At 43.4% G+C, this 23,786-nt stretch overlaps 1 protein-coding gene and 1 long non-coding RNA gene across 9 annotated transcripts; one reads left to right on the top strand and one right to left on the bottom strand.

Annotated features, from left to right (window-relative positions):
- Nucleotides 1-5,592: 5,592 nt before the first annotated feature.
- On the top strand, nt 5,593-22,681 carry Zscan18 (zinc finger and SCAN domain containing 18). 8 transcript variants are annotated; one of them, XM_050130910.1, is made up of 8 exons: nt 5,593-6,927; nt 9,136-9,236; nt 14,589-16,975; nt 17,529-17,678; nt 18,810-18,916; nt 19,181-19,259; nt 20,058-20,153; nt 21,030-22,681. In XM_050130910.1, exons 3-8 carry the CDS (start codon nt 14,689-14,691, stop codon nt 21,569-21,571), a joined length of 3,261 nt encoding a protein of 1,086 aa, XP_049986867.1. In that variant the 5' UTR covers nt 5,593-6,927; nt 9,136-9,236; nt 14,589-14,688; the 3' UTR covers nt 21,572-22,681. The 8 variants fall into 8 exon arrangements, with proteins under 8 accessions (XP_049986867.1, XP_049986866.1, XP_049986865.1 ...); XM_050130909.1 differs by having other exon boundaries at nt 9,637-16,975; XM_050130908.1 differs by lacking the exon at nt 5,593-6,927 and having other exon boundaries at nt 7,800-9,867.
- On the bottom strand, nt 5,855-8,826 carry LOC126493809 (uncharacterized). The gene is made up of 2 exons (XR_007589888.1): nt 8,680-8,826; nt 5,855-7,806 (listed from the first exon to the last, which is right to left on the bottom strand). It is a non-coding gene; the product is annotated as an uncharacterized lncRNA (long non-coding RNA).
- Nucleotides 22,682-23,786: the final 1,105 nt, after the last annotated feature.

Raw genomic sequence — 23,786 nt, 5'->3', positions numbered from 1 at the left:
GTCTGAGACAACAGCCTGGGCCACAGCAGGCCTGAGACAGCAAACTCCACTGGGACGAAGGAAAGCCTGGGAGCGCTGAGTGACCTCCAGGAATAAGGAGTGACCAACAAGGTAACTAGAACTGTGGCACAGACTGCACCATGAGGCACAGCAATCTGAGCCTAGGATTTACTGGCACCTAGAAGATTAATCAACAGAATCACAGACAATCCCAAGTACACAAATTAGAGGAAAAGATGAGCAGATAAGGTAAGAACATATGCAACACCACAAAGACCAACACTACACCAGTAAAATCTAAAGACCCTACAATGGCAAGACTTGAACAACCAAATATAGATGAAGCAGAAGAAAATGACCTAAAATAACTTCAGGAGAATGTTTTAAACACTTAAAGAGGAAATGAGAAATTTCCTCAAAGAAATGGAGGAAAAGACAAACAAAAAATTGGAAGACATCAACAAATCCCTCAAAGAAAACCAAGAGTAAATAATGAACATATGAAAGAAACTATTCAAGACTTGAAAACTGAAATATAGACAATAAAGAAAAAATAAGCAAAGGGAGTGATAGAAACAGAAATTATGAGAAAATGATCAGGAACCACAAACACAAGCATGAACAGCAGAATACAAGAGAGAATCTCAAATGCTGAAGATACAATAGAGGAAACAGACTCATCAGTCAAAGAAAACATTAAATCTAACAAAACCTTAACCCAAAACATCCAGGAAACATGGGACACCATGAAAAGACCAAATCTAAGAAAAATAGGTATATGAAAAGGAGAAGCAGTTCAACTCAAAAGGACAGAAAATATATTTAAGAAAATCATAGAAGAAAACTTTCTCAACCTAAAAATAGATATGCCTATGAAGATACAAGAAGCACACAGAACACCAAACAGACTGAATAAAAAATAGTCCCCTCGCCACATAATAATCAAAACACTAAACAGAGTAAAGAAAGAATATTAAGAGCTACAAAGGAAAAGACCAAGTAACATATAAAGGCAGACCTATCAGAATTATACCTGACTTCTCATTGGAGACAAGGAAAGCCAAAAGGTCGTGGTCAAGTGTTATACAGACATTAAGAGACCATGAATGCCAGCCCAGACTACTATACCCAGCAAAACTTTCAATCACCATAGAAGGATAAAACAAGATATTCTATGACAAAACCAGAAACATACCTCAACCTCAAAGACAGACAGAGTAAAGGGTTGGGAAAAAAAAATCTTCCAATCAAATGGACCTAAGAAACAAGCTGGTATAGTTATCCTAATATCTAATAAAATAGACTTCAAACTAAAATCAATCAAAAAAGACAAAGAACATTTCATATTAGTCACAGAAAAAATCCATCAAGAGAAAATCTCAATAATGAAAATCTATGCTCCAAATACAAGGGCAGCCTCATATGTCAAAGAAACACTTCTAAAGCTTAAACCATACATTAAACCCCACATACTAGTAGAGGGAGACTGCAATATTCCATTATCACCCCTGGACAGGTCAGTCAGACAAAAAATGAATAGAGAAATAAGGGAACTAAAAAATGTTATGACTCAAATGGACTTCACAGACATCTATAGAATATTCCATCCAAACAAAAAAAGAATATTCCTTTTTCTCAGCACCTCATGGAACCTTCTCAAAAATTAAGCACATACTTGGTAACAAAACAAACCTCAACAAAAAAAAATTGGAATAATCTCACGTATCTCATCAGATCATCATTGCTTAAAACTAGAATTCATCAACAATACTAATTCTGGAAAGCCCAAAAACATATGGAAATTAAACAATGCTTCCTGAATCCTGGGTCATGGAAGAAATAAAGGGAGAAATTAAAGACTTCCTGAAATTCAATGAAAATGACCACACAACATACCCAAATTTATGGGACACAATGAAAGCAGTGTTAAGAGAAGTCCATAGCACTAAATGCCTACATAAAGAAGCTGGAAAAATCCCACACTAGTGAATTAACAGAACATTTGAAAATAGAAGTAAACTCACCAAAAATAACTAGATGCCAGGAAATAATCAAATTGAGAGCTGAAATCAACAAAATAGAAACAAAGAAAACAATACAAAGAATTAATAAGACAAAAACTTGGTTCTTTGAGAAAATCAATAAAATATACAAACCTTTATCCAAACTAACCAAACACACAGAGAGAATATCCGAATTAACAAAATCAGAAATGAAAAAGGGGACATAACAACAGATGGGGAGGAAATACTGAGAATCATCAGGTAATATTTTGAAAACCTGTATCCATAAAATTGGAGAACTTAAAGAAAATTGACAACTTTCTGGATAATATCACTTACCAAAATTAAATCAAGACCAGATAAGCAAATTAAACAGACCTATAACTGCTGAAGAAATAGAAATAATCATCAAAAGTCTCCCAATCAAAAAAGCCCAGGACCAGATGGTTTCAGCTCAGAATTCTACAATATTTTCAAAGAACTAATACCAATAGTCCTCAAATTGTTCAATACAATAGAAACAGAAAGAACTTTGACATTTTCTTTTTAAGAGGCCACAATTACCCTGATACCCAACCACTAAGAAAGAGAACTACAGACCAATCTCATCCATGAACATTGATCCAAAAATACTAAATAAAATATTGGCAAATCAAATCCAAGAACACATCAGAAAGGTCATTCATGATCAAGTCAGCTTCATCACAGAGATGCAGGGATGGTTCAACATACAAAAACCTGTCAACATAATCCACCATATAAACAAACTGAAAAATAAAAACCACATGATCATCTCACTAGATGCCCAAAAAGCTTTTGACAAAAATACAACATCCCTTCATGATAAAGGTCTTGGAGAGAGCAGGGATATAAGAAACATACCTAAACATAATAAAGGCAGTATACAGCAAGCCAACAGCCAACATCAAACTAATTGGAAAGAGACTTCCAGTCATCCCTGTGAAATCAGAAACAAGACAAGGTTGTCCACTCTCTCCATATCTAATATATATATTTCTTGAGGTCCTAGCTAGAGCAAGAAGACACCAAAAGAAGGTCAAGGGGATACAAATTGGAAAAGAAGAAGTCAAACTCTCACTATTAGCTGATGGTATGATCGTTTACATAAGCAACCCCAAAAATTCTACCAAGGAACTTCTACAACTCATAAATACCTTCAGTAATGTAGCAGGATACAAGATTAAGTAAAAAAAAAAATCAGTGGCCCTCCTGTACACAGATGATAAATGGGCTGAGAAAGAAATCAGAGAAATATCACCCTGAACAATAGCCACAAATAGCATAAAATATCTTGGAGTAACTCTAACAAGTGGAAGACTTGTATGACAAGAACTTTAAATCTTTAAAGAAAGAAATTGAAGAAGACATCAGAAAGTAAAAAGGTCTCCCATGCTCTTGGGTAAGTAGAATTAACATAGTAAAAAATGGCAATCTTACTAAAAGCAATCTACAGATCCAATGCAATCCCCATCAAAATCCCAGCAAAATTCTTCACAGACCTCGAAAGAACAGTACTCAACTTCATATGGAAAAGCAAAAAACCCAGGATAGCCAAAACAATCCTATGCCATAAAAGAACTTCCGGAGGCACCACAATCCCTGACTTCAAACTCTACTACAGGCTACAGTATTGAAAACAACCTGATATTGGCATAAGAACAGACAGGAGGACCAATGGAACCGAATTGAAGACCTGGATATTAATCCACACACTTCAAACACCTCATTTTGACAAAGAAGCAAAAAAAAAAAAATCAAATGGAAAAAAGAAAGCATATTTAACAAATGGTGCTGGCATAACTGGATATCAACATGTAGAAGAATGAAAATATATCCATATCTATCACCATGCACAAAACTCAAGTCCAAATTTTGGATCAAAGACCTGAACATAAAGCCAATCACACTGAACCTTATAGAAGAGAAAGTGGGCAGTGCACTTGAATGCATTGGTACAGGGAAACACTTCCTGAATAGAACCCCAGCAGCACAGACACTAAGAGAAACAATTAATAAATGGGACCTCCTGAAACTGAAAAGCTTCTGTAAAGCAAAGGACATGGTCAAGAAGACAAAATGACAGCCTACAAAATGGGAAAAGAACTTCACCAACCCCACATCAGAGAGAGGTCTGATCTCCAAAATATTCAAAGAACTCAAGAAATTGGTCATCAAAAGAACAAATTATCCAATAAAAATGTTGTAAAGAACTAAACAGAGCACTCTCTAAAGAGGAATCTAAAATGGCTGAAAGACACTTAAGGAAATGTTCAACATTCTTAATCATCAGAGAAACGCAAATCAAAGTAACTCTGAGATTCCATCTTACACCTGTATGAATGGCCAAGATCAAGAATACTGATGACAACTTATGCTGGAGAGGTTGTGGGGAAAAGGGAACATTTCTGCATTACTGGTGGGAATGCAAGCTGGTACAACCCCTTTGGATATCAGTGTGGCGATTTCTCAGAAAATTAGGAAACAACCTTCCTCAAGATCCAGTAATACCACTTTTTGGTATATATCCAAAGGATGCTTAATCGTGCCACAAGGACATGTGCTCAACTATGTTCATAGCAGCATTGTTTGTCATAGCCAGAACCTGGAAACAATCTAAGTGCCCCTTGAATGAAGAATGGATAAGGAAAATGTGGTATATTTACACAATGGAGTACTACACAGCAGAAAAAATAATGACATCTTGAATTTTGCAGGCAAATAGATGGAGCTAGAAAACATCATATTGACTGAGGTAACCCAGACTCAGAAAGTCAATTATCATATGTACTCACTTACAGGTGGTTTTTGAACATAAAGCAAATAAAACCTGCCTACAAATCACAATCCCAAAGAACCTAGACAACAACGAGGATCCTAAAAGAGACATACATAGATCTAATCTACACAAGGAGTAGAAAAAGCCAAGATCTCCTGAGTAAATTGGGAACATGGGGACCTTGGGATGACAGGGTTGAAGGGGAGGGGAGAGACATGGAGGGGAGCAGAGAAAAATGTAGAGCACAATAAAAATCGATAAAAAATATATTTATTTATGGACAATAAAAGTCCATAAAAGGATATATTCATGAATTACACATCTAATTTAAAATTTGTAAAGGCTCGGTAAGGACATAAAAAGCAATATAATGGGAGAAAGGATTTACACAGTGTACCTGACAGTTTATAGGTAAGAAGATAAAAAGATCTCTTGAAATTCAACATTTATTTAAAAACTAGAAAATTGGTGAGACAAATGAACAGATACTTAAGAGGATACATGGATGGCAAATAAACCTGAAAATATGTAGAACATTATTGGCCATTAGGGAAATGGAAAGAAACTAAACTTCAATCTTAACAGCATACCCATGACAGCTAAAGGACTGGTAACCAACAAACACTGGCGAGACTGCGGAGAAACGGGTGCATACAGACAGCAGTGCTGGCAGTATCAAATGGCTCAGCTCGGAGGGAAAGGTACGGCAGTTTTCCATTGGTTTGTTTAGTTTTTAACACGAAGCACATGCTTCATGACACAGCAACTGCATTGTGGGCATCTATNCTCTCTCTCTCTCTCTCTCTCTCTCTCTCTCTCTCTCTCTCTCTCTCTCTCTCTCTCTCTTTCTTTCTTAAAGATTTCTGTCTCTTCCCCACCACCGCCTCCCCTTTCCCTCCTCCTCCCCCAATCAGGTCTCCCTCCCTCATCAGCCTAAAGAGCAATCAGGGTTCCCTGCCCTGTGGGAAGTCCAAGGACCACCCACCTCCATCCAGGTCTAGTAAGGTGAGCATCCAAACTGTTCAAGGCATTTTTTAAATATCAAAAGTAGCTTAAAGTCCCACTGGTGCATGTTTAATCTTGTAGATTATTGAATTCCAAACAATAACGAGGAACAAAGTATTTAAACATACTAATGGATCTCAAAGGAATTATGTACAGTGAAAGAGTATGTCGAAAGGCCATGCACTGTAGTGTTCAATAAGAATTATATGAATTCGTAGGACAAATCTGCACTGAGGGACCACACCTCAGTGGTTTTAAGTGGTGGAAGGTGTGGTTGTTAAACGGAGGAGTGAAATTGTTTTGATTGTTGTGTGAGTTAAAATTCTCAGAATGAAACAAAAAGTGTTTTTGTGTATGTAAACAAGGGATGAAACTTATTCAGTAATAAGCTGTTCGGTTACACATTTAAAAATCACTCCAGACAGCTAAAATGGCTTTCAGAAGCTCTGCCATGGAAAGCAGCTTTCTTCTGCTCTCTTCAGGCGTCTAGGGCCAACTTCTTTTGTCGCTCAGTGTAGCGATTAGCAAGGATTTGACAAAAATTCAGTTTGCTTTCTGGAACTTTTCACCCAAACAGTACCTTCGCGCCAGTCTCTCCGGGCGTGAATCCCTGCCTCTTACAGTGGGTTTTTAGCTCTGTCTGCCCATACTGGATCTGTGCACTTGTCTCTTGACTGTTCAGTATCTCGAGTCTCCAGTTTGTGCTTGGGCCCCCATTTTTGTCTTTGGTCTCCTTATCTCAGTTTCTCCGTGTCTCATCTCTGGATCAGAATTCTAGACTCGTCTTCACTGTCTTTAGGTCTTGTAGTGTCTGTGTGTTTGTTTCTTAAACCGGTATTTTCCGGTCTTTTTTAGGTTTCGGTTTGTTTACTCCGTTGTCATGGCAATGGCATCAGAAGTGACGCAGGCGCACGTGGCAGCGAAGCTGAGCCAGCCTTCCCTCGGATTGACTGGCAAGGCTGTCAGAGCAGCTTCTCCCCGCCCAGGTCTGGCGAAGGACCCCGCAGCACGCTGGGGGTCTCGGTTTCCGGCGCTGCAGGCCGCGCACGCGCACTGCAGTGGGTCGCCACCGCCTCTCGGTGTTCGAGACTGCGGGAGCCCGCGGGCAACGCTGCGCAGCAGGTGGGTCGGTCCGCCCGACGCTCTCCTACGCGGGGCTGTAGGCATTCAGCTGGTGTGGAGGGTCGGGCGCAGAGATGGTTCTGCCTTGCGTGGGCTGGGCCTGGAGCAGAGACCTTGTGGCCCAAAGGTGTTGTGCCCTGGAGGGGTTTGAAGCGCCAAGGCCCTGGCGTGGGGGTGTGACCTCGGGCTGTTGTGCTTGGATTTGTGCCCAGGCGGGTAGGACTGCTGGTTCGCACGAGTGGAGCTGTGAAGGCCTTAAGGCTTTGGGGCGGGGGGTGTGGCACCGGAGCGCAGTAGGCGCCACAGCGCACAGCACACAGCGAGTGGGGCCGGCATCTTGTGTGGCGTGGGATGGGGCAGGATCGGGGGTGTGGTTCTGATGTGGCATTGGGAGTACCACTTGTGGGATTGTGGCTCGGAAATGCGGTATGCTTGTGGTGTGTCGGGAAGAGCTATCTGGGGGACACGTGGGATGGGCTAGGATCTTGGGGTGTGTTTTTTACGTTTGCGGCCGACAGAGGGCGCAGCGCCACTGTTCTTAGATTTAGATTAGGGGACTGCAGCAGAGGAAGAGGAGGGCTTTAGGAGAGAGTGGGTGGAGGTAGATTCTGGCGGGGATGGGAAGCCCACAAAGGGGGAAGATGAGTATGTATAAAGATCAGGGGAGGGGTTGGGAACCCCTATTTTTGTGCATCGGGCGCGAGGAGCATGGGAAAGTGGGGGAGGGTTCTGTGAGAGAGTCCACTAGATTGAGGGATGACAAGGGGCTTAGAGTGCGGGCACCTTCTCTTATGGGGGCAGAGGACATTTTCGGGCCTCTGTCCAGGGACCCCATTCATGGCAGAGGGCTGTCTCTTAGGTGCTGTTTTGACCTGGAGGCTTTGGGAAGGAATAGAAAACATTAGTTTTCCTAGTGCTACCTAAGAAGGGGCAGGACAAGGGTGCTTGAGGGTTGGCTTACACACAGAACAATTCCAAGGTCACAGAAGTCCTTCCTACCCTGTGTCAAGAGTCTACTTGTTAGTGTTTTGTCCCCGTTTCCTTTCCTTCTTACTCCACCACTGCTACCATGCCCAGTCCTCCACCCTCAGACCTGTCTACCCTTATGGTGGTTTGTATCTCAGCCAGCTTTTTGGAGGCCACAATGGATGTTACCAGATCATCCTTCCACATTCTAGTAATGTCCTATGGAAGTTCTCTCTCCTGTTCTGGAGCCCTTGTTTCTCTTGATGTTTAGGTCTGTAAGTTTTTTTTTTTTTTTTTTTTTTTTTTAAAGCAGGCTGGCTTGTTTAGGACATTTATTTGACTCTGTGTGATCTTATATGAAAATATAAATATATTTTATATTTATAATATATAAATAGAATATATTTTTGGCAGGGGCCACAGAAAGCAACTATTTTAATAATGATCCTTTGTGTGTACCTTGGCATTCGTTTAAAGGTACGTTTGCACCTTTTGTGTTTATATTAGTATGTATATGACTACAGGGGAGACCTTGTGACTAGTTCCTGCTGTCCCCAATAAGATTAGTGTTCATGATTATCATCAGATCCTAGTGGTTAGAAAAGATGGTATTTTGTTGACAGGGTCTGAGAAGGATTTGTTTTCAGCTAAGGCAAAAGCCTGCAATGTGAATTCCTTAGGTGTTTAAAACCAGCCTTGGGATTCCCCTAGCTCAGCCATCCATCCATCCACTAGATTTTTTTTCTCAGCTTCAACATTTCATGCCCAGAATACAACCCTTGATACCTGCTTGACCCGTTCTTCTGTCTCCTGAAGCCTGTGGGCTGGACTCCAGGACCCCAGGGCAGCCAGGTCATTCTGCATCATGGTATGCCACAATCTCTGTCTTATTTGTACCAGGAATGTGACCTCATTCAGGCTATTTGGTCCCACTGGGTCTTCTGCCTAGTAAGTTCTTGTAGCAGTGTAACCAGGTCTAGGGTCAGGCAAGGCATGCTTAGGATTAAGTCTCTTGAGATTCCCCAAGATGGCCTCATCCTACTGGTCCTGACTAGTAGGGCTACATTATGAAGGGGGCTGGCTGTCCATGTTAGGCTGTTGCTTCTTGTTGTCATAAGAGTCTTCTTTTCAGACAAAGGAAATGGGGACAGATGATTCTTGCTTATTCCCAGGTAAACAAGGTCCACCACTGATTAGGCTATATAGGCTTACTGTGCTTCTACTTGTTCCTTTCTGTTGCAGGCCCCCATACCTCTTCCGTGGTTGCAGCAGGACAGGTGGAGGAGGAGACAGGTCTCACGCAGTTGACTGAGGGCTGCTGGGCCACCCTAAACGAAGCAGAGGTAATGGTTATGTGGTGACCACAGTGGTGAAGCAGATGTGGGGAGGACCAATCAGAGGCTCCAGGCAGGGAGGACTTCATGAGGAATCTGGAACAAGAAGGATAGATCAGCTATGTTAATTTTCAGGTAGAATCCTGAGCCCAGTTCTCACCTAGTGTGTGAATGGTTTTCTTGTCTACTGTTTGGGTTTGCTCTTTGTCTCTACCCTTAGAAGCTTAGAAGCTTCTGACAATCTGAAGATGAGTTTCCAGCAGGGCCTGGTAGGGTGAACCTTTGTGTGTGCACATCTTAGTAAGTTCACAGTAACTCTGTGGACACTTTCTGTGTAGGATAAATGTTCCTGATGTGGTGTAAAGAAAGCAAATTTATATGACCACATAACTCTTCATTTGCCACATAGAGTTCTGTGTTCAGAGCCTGGTGAAACAAAATGTGGATATGTTGTCTTACTGGAGCTGACATTACGCCCCATATCAAAAGATGCTCCAGGAGAACCAAAGGAAGAAAATGGGTAAAGAAGAGTCTAGAGTGGAAGATGGCAGATCAACTTGGAGGCCAGCTGAAAGGAAGCTGTGTAGAAAGATGTCAGGGTGTGTGTAGGGCTCTGGCTGCCTTGCTATACAGGACAGAGGTAAGTAGTCACCATCGAGAAAACCTCAAGAGCTTAGACTGTTATCCAAGGCCTTACATTTGAGACCCTTGTTGTAAGAGAATGAGTGAGAGAATGTTTTTAAGTTTGAGGTAGGGAGGGAAACCCAAAGATAAGCAGGTTTTGGAAACTGGAATTTGTTTTAAAGTAGTTGAATTTGATAAGAATCATTAGACAGTAAGTGGTTAAAACACAGGTTTTAAAAAGTCAGGATGAAATGACAAGAAAATGCAGATGGGGATGAATGATGGCAAGATGGAGCCAGGCAGAGCTCGTACCTGACTCCTATAAAGAAAGCAGGCAGTTTACTCACACTCAGAGATAAAGAAGTCATAAGAAAATGCTAAGTTGTATTGGGTGGGAGTTGTGGTCTGAGTAGTCTCAGTGTAGATAGATGCTGGGACAAAAAGGAATGGGTGCTGCCATTGTAGATGGTAGGGGTGAGGATGTCCCTGTAGCTGAGGTATTCTTTTTCTCCACTTATTCTTCAAATAGGTTCCATACTTGATCCTGAATAGATGGGTATTATATTCCATATTGGCCATTAGGCATATATAACATGCCCTTCAACAAAGAAATTCATTTTATAAAAGGTATAGTGGGCAAAAACAGAAGTCAAGATACCTTTAGAGAATATATACTGGTTTAGTTTAACAGTCTGTACAATGAAATGTCTCTTTGTACTTAGTTCATTCACAGTCAAAAAATTCAAAGAAAACACAATAGTATACATAATCCAGACTCTGTGTATTTTCCATCTTTACATGGCTTATTTTTCTTACTCTATTACTTTTCTACAAGTTTATTCTGTCTGTTTAAAGACCTTGTTTTATCTTTTTTAAAAACAATTTACTTCTTTCATAACTCTCTATTCTTTTCTTCTTTCTCCCAAGCCTATATATATCCAACACTGTGACCCATTTAGAGGTCTTTTCCATCTGGGTTTGTCTTTATTGCATATCTGTAATTATTTTCTGACCAGACACTTTTTGTTATTTTATTGATATTTATTGAGCTCTACATTTTTCTCTGTTCCTGTTCCTGCCTCTCCCCTCCCCCCTTCAATCCTCCCCCAAGGTCCCCAAGCTCTCAATTTACTCAGGAGATCTTGTCTTTTTCTACTTTCTATTTCCCATATAGATTAGATCTATGTAAGTCTCTCTTAGTGTCCTCATTGTTGTCTAGGTTCTCTGGGATTGTGGTTTATAGGCTGGCTTTCTTTGCTTTATGTTTAAAAGCCACCTATGAGTGAGTACATGTGATAATTGTCTTTCTGGGTCTGGGTTACCTCACTCAAAATGATGTTTTCTAGCTCCATCCATTTTTCAAAAAATTCAAGCTGTCATTTTTTTCTGCTGTGTAGTATTCCACTGTGTAAATGTACCACATTTTTCTTATTCATTCTTCATTTGAGGGGCATTTAGGTTGTTTTCAGGTTCTGGCTATATGACAAACAAAGCTGCTATGAACACTGAGCATCCTTTGGATATATACACAATAGTAGTATTACTGAATCTTGAGGAAGGTTGTTTCCTAATTTTCTGAGAAATCGCCACACTGACATTCAAAGAGGCTGTACCAGCTTGCATTCCCACCAGCAATGCAGAAGTGTTCCCTTTTCTCCACAACCTCTCCAGCATAAGTTGTCATCAGTGTTTTTGATCTTGTTCATTCTTACAGGTGTAAGATGGAATCTCAGAGTTTTGATTTGCATTTCTCTGATGACTAAGGATGTTGAACATTTCCTTAAGTGTCTTTCAGCCATTTTAGATTCCTCTGTTGAGAGTTCTCTGTTTAAGTCTGTACTCCATTTTTTTTTAATTGGATTATGTGATATTTTGATGTCCAATTTCTTGTGAATATTTTGTAGATCAGACCTCTCTCTGATGTGGGGTTAGTGAATATCTTTTCCCATTCTGTAGGCTGTCGTTTTGTCTCCTTGACCATGTCCTTTGCTTTACAGAAGCTTTTCAGTTTCAGGAGGTCCCATTTATTAATTGTTTCTCTCAGTGTCTGTGCTGCTGGGGTTCTATTTAGGAAGTGTTTCCCTGTGCCAATGCGTTCAAGTGTACTTCCCATTTTCTCTTCTATAAGGTTCAGTGTGGTTGGCTTTATGTTGAGGTCTTTGATCCAAAATTTGGACTTAAGTTTTGTGCATGGTGATAGATACGGGTCTGTTTTCATTTTTCTACATGTTGATATCCAGTTATGCCAGCACCATTTGTTAAATATGCTTTCTTTTTTCCATTTGATATTTTTTGTTTCTTTATCAAAGATCAGGTGTTCGAAGATGTGTGGATTGATATCTGGGTCTTCTATTCAGTTCCATTGGTCTTCCTGTCTGTTCTTACGCCAATACCAGGCTGTTTTCAGTACTGTATCTCTGTAGCAGAGTTTGAAGTCAGGGATTGTGATGACTCCAGAAGTTCTTTTATTGTACAGGATCGTTTTGGCTATCCTGAATTTTTTGCTTTTCCATATGAAGTTGAGTACTGTTCTTTCGAGGTCTGTGAAGAATTTTGCTGGGATTTTGATGGGGATTGCATTGAATCTGTCAGAAGCACTTCTTAAAATGCTAAGCATTCTTACTAAGACTAAGGCTGCTTTGCCTTTGGCTCCACCCAGTCCAACATGGCGGGGAGGACGTCTGTTGAGTACAAGCCATGCTCACAGCCCCAGATTTTAGGCACACAGCTGGTCTGTGCTGCCATTAAGCAGTTTGTAACATGCTGTTCAGAAACCCCAATTAAATGCTTGGCCTCCTGAAAGAGCTAGAGTTCACACTGGCAGCACGGCCCAGGAAGTTGCCTTCTCGAAACCGGGTAGGCTGCTGCTGAATCATAAAGACCTCTCTTAAAGGAATCATGTCTCTGCTTGCTTCTAGCAAGCAGAGCCCACCCAAGAAAATGCTGTTTTAGCCATGTTTAACTTTTGTGTCTAGGATTACTTCCCAAGCTCTCTCAGGTTTTATGTGGATGCAGTTGTACATGTTGGCGCCATTTTCTTGACATGTTTCTGTCACGCCTGGCCCACAGCTATTCTGTACCAACAAAACACTCAGAGGTCTACATTAATCATAAACTGGTTGGCCTATTTGCTCAGGCTTCTTATTAACTCTCAAAACTTATATTAGCCAATTATTCTTGTCTGTGTTAGCCATGTAGCTTGGTACCTTTTGTCAGCGAGGCATTCTCATCTTGCTTCCTCTGTGTCTGGATGACAAATGCAATCTTTCCTCTTCCCAGAATTCTCCTGTTCTCATCACCCCTCCTATACTTTCTGCCTGACTACTGGCCAATCAGTGTTTTATTAAAAACCATACAAGTGACAGGGTACAAGACCATTGTCCCACAGCACATATTGGCCATTAGGCATATATAACATGCCCTTCAACAAAGAAATTTATTTTATAAAAAGTGTAGTGAGCAAAAACAGAAGCCAAAACTGCTGGGCCCATAGTAACCTGCCTATAAAGAACCCTATTCTCCTAGGGCTCAGATTTTAATGTGGGAAACAAGCAGTATGCAGATATAAAGCAGTAGGAAATAGTATGCTCAAGATGTCTATGAGAGGACATGCAGGGAGTTTGGACCTTGAGGAACTACTTCAGAGTTCAGTCCTGTAAGAAGTGAAAATGGTACTTCTATGGTAAACTGGATTAGGTAGGGAGATAGTGGTCATGTTGTTGATGGTGTTAGCTAGGGTCATGAACAGATTTTATTTTGAATTCCTCAAAATAGTTTTTAGAAGAGAAAATGCTTTCATTGTGTGGTTTTGCCAAGGATATTGCTAGTACTGGGTTTGGGTTTTACTCTTTTTTTAGGTTTATGAATGGCAATGTTTTGCCTTCTTGTATGTGGTACATGCATGCCTGGTGCCCTCAGAGGTCATAAGAGGGCATCAGATGCCCTAGACCTATGATTACAGATAGTTGTGATCTACCATGTAGGTGCTGGGAATCCAGTCTGGGTACTCTGTGAGAGCACAAATGCTCTTAACTACTGAGCCATCTCCCCAGCCCAGAGTTTTGGTTGTTTCAGTGGGAACAACAATGCTGCACCTAGATCCTTCTTGTTTTGGAGATCTAAAGTCCCAATAATACATACTTAGATGTTAAACTGACAGTATTTTGGGATAAATTCGGTCTGTTGTGATGTGGCCTACATATACACAATATACATAGTAAGAATAAATTTACTGATATTGTATGGCATATTCATCTAGGTTTATAAATGAAATTTTCCTGAAAAATTTCATATTCATCTTATTTAAGATTTTTTTAAAAAAATCCTTGGGCTGGAGAGATGGGGTTAAGAGCACTTCCAGAGGTCCTGAGTTCAATTCCCAGCAACCACATGGTGGCTCACAACCATCTGTAGTGAGATCTGGTGCCCTCTTCTGGCCCACAGGCATACATGCAGATAGAATACTGTATACATAATAAATAAATAAATCTTAAAAAAATCCTGTTATTACCATCTTATACAAAGTTGGTCTTCCTGATTATTTTTATCTATATAAAAAGCTGGAATTCTACTTACAGTAGTGAGCAGACTGCTTAGAATAACTGCATGAGACTTAGGTATTGTGGGTACATGGTTGTACTCAGACACCGTCCCTCATTCTCCTTTGCCTGAGTGTGCCATGGCTGAGGTCTCACTATGTGGACATCTGTTTTGTTGATGTCCTCTGCTTTTCCTCAGGTCCTGGTATTGCTGACCTTTCTTGGGTACTTTGTTATCCTAACCATCTCTGCTGAGTTCTTGGCTAGACACAGTTGCATTTTTGTGGAGGCCTGGGAAGATGTTGCCTTTGGAGAGGGCACTGGCCTCCCCAAGAAGCTCCCCACCCCACCCAGAACCACCTACTGTGCGGCCAGAAGTTAGATCCCAACAGGAAGTGCCCAGTCAGCAGGAGGAACCCAACCAGGGGGAAGTAGTCATTAAGCAACAAGAACCTAGCCAGCAGGAGGAACCCAGGAGTCAGGATGAACCCATCCAGGAAGAAGAACCCATCCAGGAAGAAGAACCCATCCAGGAAGAAGAACCCATCCAGGTGCTGGAACCTAGTCAGAGAGATGAGCCCAACCAGGGAGAAGAATCCAGTCAGCAGGATAATCCTCTCAACCAGAGGGAAGAACTCAGTGAACAACAAGAACCCAGCCAGCGGGATGATCCTAGTCAGGAGGAAGAACCTAGCCAGTGGGAAGAACCTGGCCAGAAGGATGTACCTATGCAACAAGAAGAACCTATGCAGCAGGATGAGCCTCACCAGTGGGAAGAACCCATGCAGCAGGAGGAGCCCATGCAGCAGGAGGAGCCCATGCAGCAGGAGGAGCCCATGCAGCAGGAGGAGCCTATGCAGCAGGAGGAGCCCATGCAGCAGGACAAAACCATCCAACAAGAGCCAGTTGAGCAGGATAAGTCCACCCCACAGGAAGAACTCATCCAGCAGGAGGAACTCATCCAGCAGCAGGAATTTATTCAGCAGGAGGAACCTATCCAACAGGAAGCCTTCATTCAGTACGAAGAACCCATTCAAGATGCTTTCATCCAACAGGAACTCATCCACCAGGAGGAGTCCACTCAGCAGGATAAGTCCATCCAAAAGGAAGAATTCATTCAGCTAGAGAAGCCCATCCAGCAGGTAGGGTTCAGCAAACAGGAGGAACCCAGCCAACAGAAAGAGCCTAGCCAGCAGGAAGAACCCAGGCAACAGGAAGAACCCAGGCAACAGGAAGAACCCAGGCAACAGGAAGAACCCAGCCAAGAGGAAGAACCCAGCCAAGAGGAAGAACCCAGCCAAGAGGAAGAACCCAGCCAACAGAAAAAACCCAGCCAACAGGAAGAACCCAGCCAACAGGAAGAACCCAGCCAGCAGGAAGAACCCAGCCAGCCGGAAGAACCTAACCAGCTGGAAGAACCCAGCCAACAGAAAGAACCCAGGCAACAGAAGGAACTCAGCCAACAGGAAGAATTTAACCAGCTGGAAGAACCCAGGCAACAGGAAGAACCTAACCAGCTGGAAGAACCCAGGCAACAGGAAGAACCTAACCAGCTGGAAGAACCCAGGCAACAGGAAGAACCTAACCAGCTGGAAGAACCCAGGCAACAGGAAGAACCTAACCAGCTGGAAGAACCCAGGCAACAGGAAGAACTCAGCCAACAGGAAGAACCTAACCAGCTGGAAGAACCCAGGCAACAGGAAGAACCTAACCAGCTGGAAGAACCCAGGCAACAGGAAGAACCTAACCAGCTGGAAGAACCCAGGCAACAGGAAGAACTCAGCCAACAGGAAGAACCTAACCAGCTGGAAGAACCCAGGCAACAGGAAGAACCTAACCAGCTGGAAGAACCCAGGCAACAGGAAGAACCTAACCAGCTGGAAGAACCCAGGCAACAGGAAGAACTCAGCCAACAGGAAGAACCTAACCAGCTGGAAGAACCCAGGCAACAGGAAGAACCTAACCAGCTGGAAGAACCCAGGCAACAGGAAGAACCTAACCAGCTGGAAGAACCCAGGCAACAGGAAGAACTCAGCCAACAGGAAGAACCTAACCAGCTGGAAGAACCCAGGCAACTGGAAGAACCTAACCAGCTGGAAGAACCCAGGCAACAGGAAGAACCTAACCAGCTGGAAGAACCCAGGCAACAGGAAGAACTCAGCCAACAGGAAGAACCTAACCAGCTGGAAGAACCCAGGCAACAGGAAGAGCCTAGCCAAAAGGATCAACCTAACCAACAGGAAGAATCCAGCCAACAGGAAAAGCCTGCCCAGCAGAAGGAAACAGAAACCAGCACTGAAAGATCTGCTGTTGACCTGGAGTTTTCCCGCCTACGCTTTCGGGAGTTTGTCTACCAGGAGGCAGCTGGACCTCACCAGACTCTGGCCCAGCTTCATGAGCTATGCCGCCAGTGGCTGCGGCCCGAGGCCTGCTCCAAAGAGCAGATCCTGGAGCTGCTGGTTCTGGAGCAGTTTCTGGGCATCTTGCCAGACAGGGTTCGTCCCTGGGTGGTAGCCCAGTATCCTGAGAACTGCGAGAAGGCTGCCTCCCTGGTGGAGGGTCTCTCTGACATCCTGGAGGAGCCAGGTGAGGCTGCCACCCCAGAAGAAAGCATGCCTTAGAGGAGACGGGCAGGAGGTCCTGGAAGGACTGGAATCTGCAACATAGAGTTCAGACCCCAGCCGTGGCATTCCTGAGAGTGTAGTTACCCCATGTGTTAAGGGGCACAGAAACAATCATCCCTGAGCTGGTAAGGGAGCTCCTCAGTCTCCAGGGATCCAAGCCCCCACATCTCTGCCCAGTGGTATCTCCATCAGGCTTACCTCATGGACTAGGACAGCTGCCTTGGGTTCCTGCCCTCACATTTGCTTTCCAGATGTTAGGAAGGAGGCGAAATGGAGGGCAATCAAAGGCAGGTACCAGGCTCTTAAAAACTAGGTAAATATTCTGGGTGTATTGCTAGCTGGGGGTTTCCTCCATGTCTAAGGGTGGGGCCTGAGAGATGGGTGGTGATGGTGTCTGGGAGCCTAGGGGCTTGGGTCATACCTTGGGTCCGTACCTGGCCCATTGTGGATTTGCTGTGTGATTGTTAGCATGTGTCTCAACCTATTGGAGTCACTATTGCCTTGATTGTACACAGGAATGATGTTGTGTTCCCCAGGTGGGTCATCATCTTCATTCAGAGAGGGAGACTATAAGAGGTGTCCTGAGCCCCTGCTGCTACCACGTGGGTTGTTGGGTCCCAGCAGAGACCTAAGACCTAGGGACATCCTTGTACGCCGTGATACGTGTAAGTAGCAGCATTTCTCTAGCCTCACCTGGCCTTCATTAAGGAGATAGATGGAGGTCTGTGGTTGGGAAAGGGAGGATGTGGTGAGGTGCCATGAAAACCAGGGATAGGTCAGGTAGCAAGGCATGGATGTGTACTGTAGTTGGGACTTGTTTCTGTAGGTCATGCAAATTTTGTCAGCCTTACATGGTTATTAACCAAGAAATAATTTCATTGTAGATATATTTCAATGCCAGCATAGGAGTGTGCCCATTAGCAGCATAAGGTTCTGGGTTAAAACCTCAGTACTGCCAAAAAAGTTTTCTTTGTCCATACCCCATCCTGGAGGATGTCCTTTCATGTCTTTCTCCATATACACATGTATACAGAAGGTTTATAGGACCATGGTGTACTTGCGCCCTCACATTTTTGTTTTTATTGAGCTATATATTTTTCTCCACTTCTCTCTTCCTGCCCCCTCTACTTCTACCCTCTCCCATGATCCCCGCGCTCCCAGTTTACTCAGGAGATCTTTTCTTTTTCTACTTCCTATATTGATTAATTGTGCCCTCATATTTGTTACTCAAATAGGGCAGCTGTGGTAAAAGTTTTGGCTCCTCACCTCTTGGCATTCCACATACTCAGCCTCTCCATTTTGCTTTTCAGAAATGGGCTGCAACATCATGCTTTACTTGTAGGCACTCTAGCGTGCGTGGTATGGTTTTCTAACAACCTCTGGATGGAGGGCATATACACTTTAACCATGCAGTTATCCATAACCTTTGTGATACATTTAAATCCAGCATAGTTGCCCTGGGTGTCTAACATTTTCTACCAATCTAGTTGGCACAAAAAAGTTCTTCCTTCATGACCTGAATTGCTTCAGTGGTGGCCTCAAACTTAGAGATCTTCCTGCCTCTGCCTCCCGAGTGCTAGAATTAAAGGCGTGCACCGCCATCTTACTGTCTTCATGTTTCTTTATTTTTGTGTCCATGTTGCTCTGTCAGTCGCAGACAAATGTAGTGTTCACTGAGCTTTGGGACCTGTGATATGTACAGGAGGAAGCCTTTCTACATTTGTCCCGGGGCTGTGTGGGAGGCAGTGGGATATGCTTATTTTGGAGACACAGCCACTGAGAACTTGTCTCCTTAGCTCCCCTTCTTCCAGCCTGGCCTACTCTGGAATCTGTACATCTGGATGAAAAACATTTAGAGGGAGAAAAGAATGAAGAGGCCAACTCTGTCACAGCTGAGCCAAAGGTGAGGAAAGGAGCCACTGCTGCCCTGGGAGGCTGATCTTGTCCAGCCACACACACATGGTCTTTCCCTTCTGACTGTTGCTCCTTCTCTCGATATTAATGCTCTGTCATAGCAAAGGATTATGGACCCAAATATCTATAATGCTACTGCTAAGAAAGCTGTCCTTGTGGAAACTCAAGGATAGAACCTAAGGAAGGGCATTGCTTCAGTATAACGTGGGGTGGGTCAGAGCTGCTGTTTTAGAAATCGTTACCATTTCCACAGGAGTCTCTACAGTCAGAATGGGACAACCTGGACCCCACAGAAGATAACCTGACCAGTTACAGCAAGCTGCTCCTGTTGGGTGAGACCTACCTCCCACTGGCTCACGTTCTGTCCTGCATCCTCTTCTAGAAGTGTTGGCATGGAAGATTCTGACCATCCCAGGAACTGTATAGTTGAATCACCAAGGGTGATTTAAATGTTTGGAGCTGAACATGTTTTAAGTGTCTTTGAACTAGGATTTGTTTGCCAAGTTCTCCACTTGTCCTGGTCTACACTTTTAAGTTCTCTCTGGGCTCTAGGGCTTTGTTTGCAGCCTTGGCCTGTGAGAACTGAAGTGTCTGGATTCGGAAAGGCCTTCTGACTCCAATCCTCCAAGCACTCCCACTTTGTTGATGCAGAGCAGGGCCTGGGGAATGATCTTTCACTGAAGCTCTTTGCAGGGAAGCTCGTATCTAGACTCCGGAGGTCTTTATTATAGTTCTAATTCTGTATTTTAGTTTTTTTGTACTGGGGATTGACTCAAGATCTCACAAATGGCATGTACTCTGCTACCAAGTCCATTTTATGCTATGTTTTCAGCTGTGCTCCCCTCTGGACATTCTCCATTTCCTACCTGCTCACAGGCAGCCTCCAGCCTCCTATAAGATCCTCCTCTTTGCCTCTGCTGCCTTTGTTAGAAACCTCAGCTTTTCAGGGCCTCTGACTAGAGGGCAGCTTTGATGGTGGTAGAGGGGGACAGGATGGGACAGGGGAATGGACAGGAATTGTCCTAATGCAGAGAAAACGGTAGTTGCAGTCTGGGTCCCAGAGACCCAATAGGACATGAAGCCTCTTAGCTTTCTCATGATTCCTTTGCTTTCTTCTCTCTAAACCTCAGGGTGTCAGTTTTTCCAGGCTGGTCCATCCTCCACGCTGGAGACAGAACCAGAGGAATGTTGTATGGCAGAAGAACTACCAGGAGGCAGCCTCCCAGGTGAGGTTGAGTTAGGTGGTGATAGATGTGAGCCTGGTGGGGGTATAAAGGGTACAATTCTCTTTTACAGCTGATGGGGCTCCTCACATTTCCATTAGCCTCAGCAGATACACTAGCTTTGACTGTCTTCATTTTCCTGTCCATTGTTTGGGGACAGAATACCATTGCATTATTTCTTACTGCATAGTAAGCTCTTCTAAAAATGTTACCCAAAAGACTACACATTTGTGATCTGTCAGCTGACTGAGCTTAACTTTGTGGCCCCTCTACTTCTTTTTGGTGGTTCTGAAGGCACACACAAAGCCACCATCATTTAGAGGCTCGAATCTAGGAATAGTTTCCCATACACTGCCTGAATGACAAAGGCTCTCATTGGAGCTGAGTTGACACTGTGGACCTGTTCCCCCGCCCATTACCTCTCCAAAGGCCTGGCTTTGGTTTTCTCATAGATACTGCTGGGTTTCATTGGGAGAATCCCAGAGGGTAAGCACGTACCACACCTGTGCATGTTTCGTGTGCATACTACTGTTCCATTGGCCACGGATGACTTCAGGGCCAAGCCAGAGACTTTGGCTCATTGAAGGCCATGGATATAACTGGATGGCTTACCAAGACTCCTTTGGTCCTTACTGGTGACAGACATGTCCCCTAGACCCTCTCATAGTTCTTTGCAGACTGGGAGGGGTCCTGTGAGGCGTGTGATACTGCGCTCAGCTGTTGTATGATTCTGAGTTGTAAAGGGGTTAGGCTGTGCCTGCTCTTGTTCTTATCTGATGCCCTTTGGGCCTCACACTTTGTTTTCTTGATTTCTGCTCAAGTCAGTTTCTGTCTCAGAGCCTGGGAAGCAGGACTGCTCACATTTTGACTTTATTTCAGACAGTACAGGGCAGCAGGAAAGCAAAGGAAATATGTGTGAGGAAGTCTCCATGGGGGAGACACTGATGGAGAGGCTTTCAGGGGATGTTCCTGTTAGTCCTTCGATAGACACTGCCCAGGAGGAACAGCAACCTCAGAAGGCCCTGGATGCTGTGGATGAGGATTCAAGTCCTGCCAGTCCCCAGAGGCAATCAGTCATCCAGCAGTCAGCCCAGGACAAGGCTATATCACATAAAGGCACTGGGACAAAGAGGCCTCATCCAGATGACGAGGACGAAGAGGACCCTGAGTGTCCGTCCAGCACCAGCAGCTACAAGCCGCCATTTGATGCAGGGAAGGAGCTCCATGTGGGTGGCTGTGATTCTGGGCAGGACCCAGGAACTTATGCTGTGCGATGCCCTGCAGTTGATGAGTTTCATGCATCCCAAGGGAACCCCTATACATGTAGTGAATGTGGCGAGGCCTTTGCATGGATCTCGAATCTTATAGAGCATCACAAGAGCCACAGCACTGAGACATGCCATGTAAGCCAGGACTGCTAGGACCCCTTCCAGTTCTGCTTGGCTGTGGTCAAGCACCGGAAGAGTCACATACAAAAAAAGCCACGCTCAGTGCCCATCTCTGCCACAAGCAAAGCCACTGGTGAGGAGATTGACAGCTCCTAGTGTATGGGTAGTTTTCCCTGTACAACCTGAGGTGTCAGATAAGGAACTCTGCTATGAGTATCCCATGACATGACAGTTGTAGCATGAGTGTTCTTAAGGCGCATGTGTGGTGGTGGCTTCCTGTGGTATCTATGGGCACATCTGTGTTACTTTCTGGATGCTCATGTACTGAAAGCAACTGGAAATGGGTGTGGCTCACAGGAAGCCCTCATCTTAGAAACATACTTTGGGCTAATGTCCTATCCTGTAAGCCATCAGATGTGAGGGAAAACTCCATTTCTGCAGTGTTTTAATACCTCACATACTCTGGTCATTTGACATTGTACAAAGTGTTATGTTGCCTTAAAGTATGTGGTGTTTTCTTGAGCATTCTTTGCCTCAGTTGCTTCTCCTTGAACTTCACACATTTGGCCTTTTTGTAAATTGTAATGTCAGGTTTACTTCTGAATCCTCAAGAGTAAAAACTGTTCCTGAGTTCAAGTTACATGTATTTTAATATATGGAGTTGCTTGCAAAGATCACAAAAACTTGCTGATTTTGGACTGTGCGTTTCAGCCCATTAGTGAAATTGTGAAATCCAGTTAGTGGATGGCTACTGGCATTACAAAGCAATGAAGTAGAATAAAGTAGGTCAGAATGCATCATGCAGCAAAGGCAAGTATTGTTTTGTGAAACTTCTCAGCTGTGTATCTGAGAGCTGGCTACCATGTTAAATGTATTTATTAGGGGTATGATCAAAAGAGGTTTAAAAATACTAACAAAGGTTGAAGAAATGATCTGTATCTGAACTAAGAACCAAATGTGGCCTACATAGGTGATCTTGAGGTTTTGCTTTATCTTCAGTTTACAGCATTGTTTCTGTTGCCTTACCATAAATTTAATTGCCATGCAGATACAGAAAGGTGTCTCTGTCAGTGTTTGAGGAGGCAATTTGTGTAACCCCCAAACCAGAGGCTTACCATAATAAAGTATTTATTTCTTCATTAATATTATTGTTCCTTGGTTTTTATTGGCCAGCTGCTTCCTTGATCCAGGCACCTTCCCTGCTGTAGCTTTCTTCCTATTGGGACTCTAGGAACATACTGAAAAGTCTGTGCCCTTTCCCTGGAAGAAGACTCACATCACTTTCACTCACAAGTCTTAGAGCAGTGGTTCTCAATCTATGAGTTATGCTCCTTTAGGGGGTCATGTATCAGATATCCTACATATCATATATTTACATTATGATTCATAACAGTAGCAAAATTAGTTATAAAGTAGCAACAAAGTAATTTTATGGTTGGGATCACCACAACATGAACTGTATTAAAGGGCTGCAGTGTTAGGAGGGTTGAGAATTGCTGCTTTAGAGAAAACTGATCAGATGGCCTCATCACTCATAAGGATCCTTGCACTGCCTATTTAGGTGGTTCCCTCTGCTAAGCTGAGCTAAATTTTCTTCTGGTAAAAAAGTCTCAATGTGTTTTCCTAATTCCATTCCAAGTACATACCGGTCAGCCTGCTTTCTCCTCCTGTCACTGAGAGATTTTCCTGGGCTACACCCTAGTACTCCATCTCTTCAGTTTCTTCTGTGTAAGTGAACCAGTGGGAGGTCTGTCTTCCTATTCTAAAGTTGAACTTCCAGGAAAGGCACAAAAATAAAGAGTATAAGAGGATCTCCGTGCACTCCTTACCCAGACCTGCTGTGACTACTACTCTACCCAATGCACCCATGCTTTGCAAGTGAACATACTTCCGTCTTGAGGATGTGCTATGCCCATGTGCGCCTGTTGTGATACCTTATCTGCTCACCTGCTTGGAGTGTTTAAGCAATATGTGAGGAGATACTCTGCGATAAGGTAAGTATTCTACTCTTAATCAAAATTCTAGCCCTGTATTTATCATTGGCAATTGCCTAAATCAAGTCCTTACCATGAAATCTACAAAGTGATTCTCCCTCCATGTTTATCAGTTGTTCTCAGCATTCTTCAAGCTCACTCTCTCTCTCTCTCTTTTTTTTTTTTATTTAAACTTTCTTTGTTACTGGAATGGACCATGGATTTCTGGAGCAGTCAAAGGAGATCAGAAGAGCTGAAGAAAGGACAGCTATTGA

The sequence above is a fragment of the Alexandromys fortis genome, unplaced genomic scaffold (genome assembly GCF_014885135.2).
Source record: "Alexandromys fortis isolate MF-2015 unplaced genomic scaffold, M_Fortis_MF-2015_v1.1 scaffold_339, whole genome shotgun sequence".
Lineage (NCBI taxonomy): Eukaryota > Metazoa > Chordata > Mammalia > Rodentia > Cricetidae > Alexandromys > Alexandromys fortis.
This window is presented reverse-complemented; position numbering and strand designations above follow the sequence as displayed.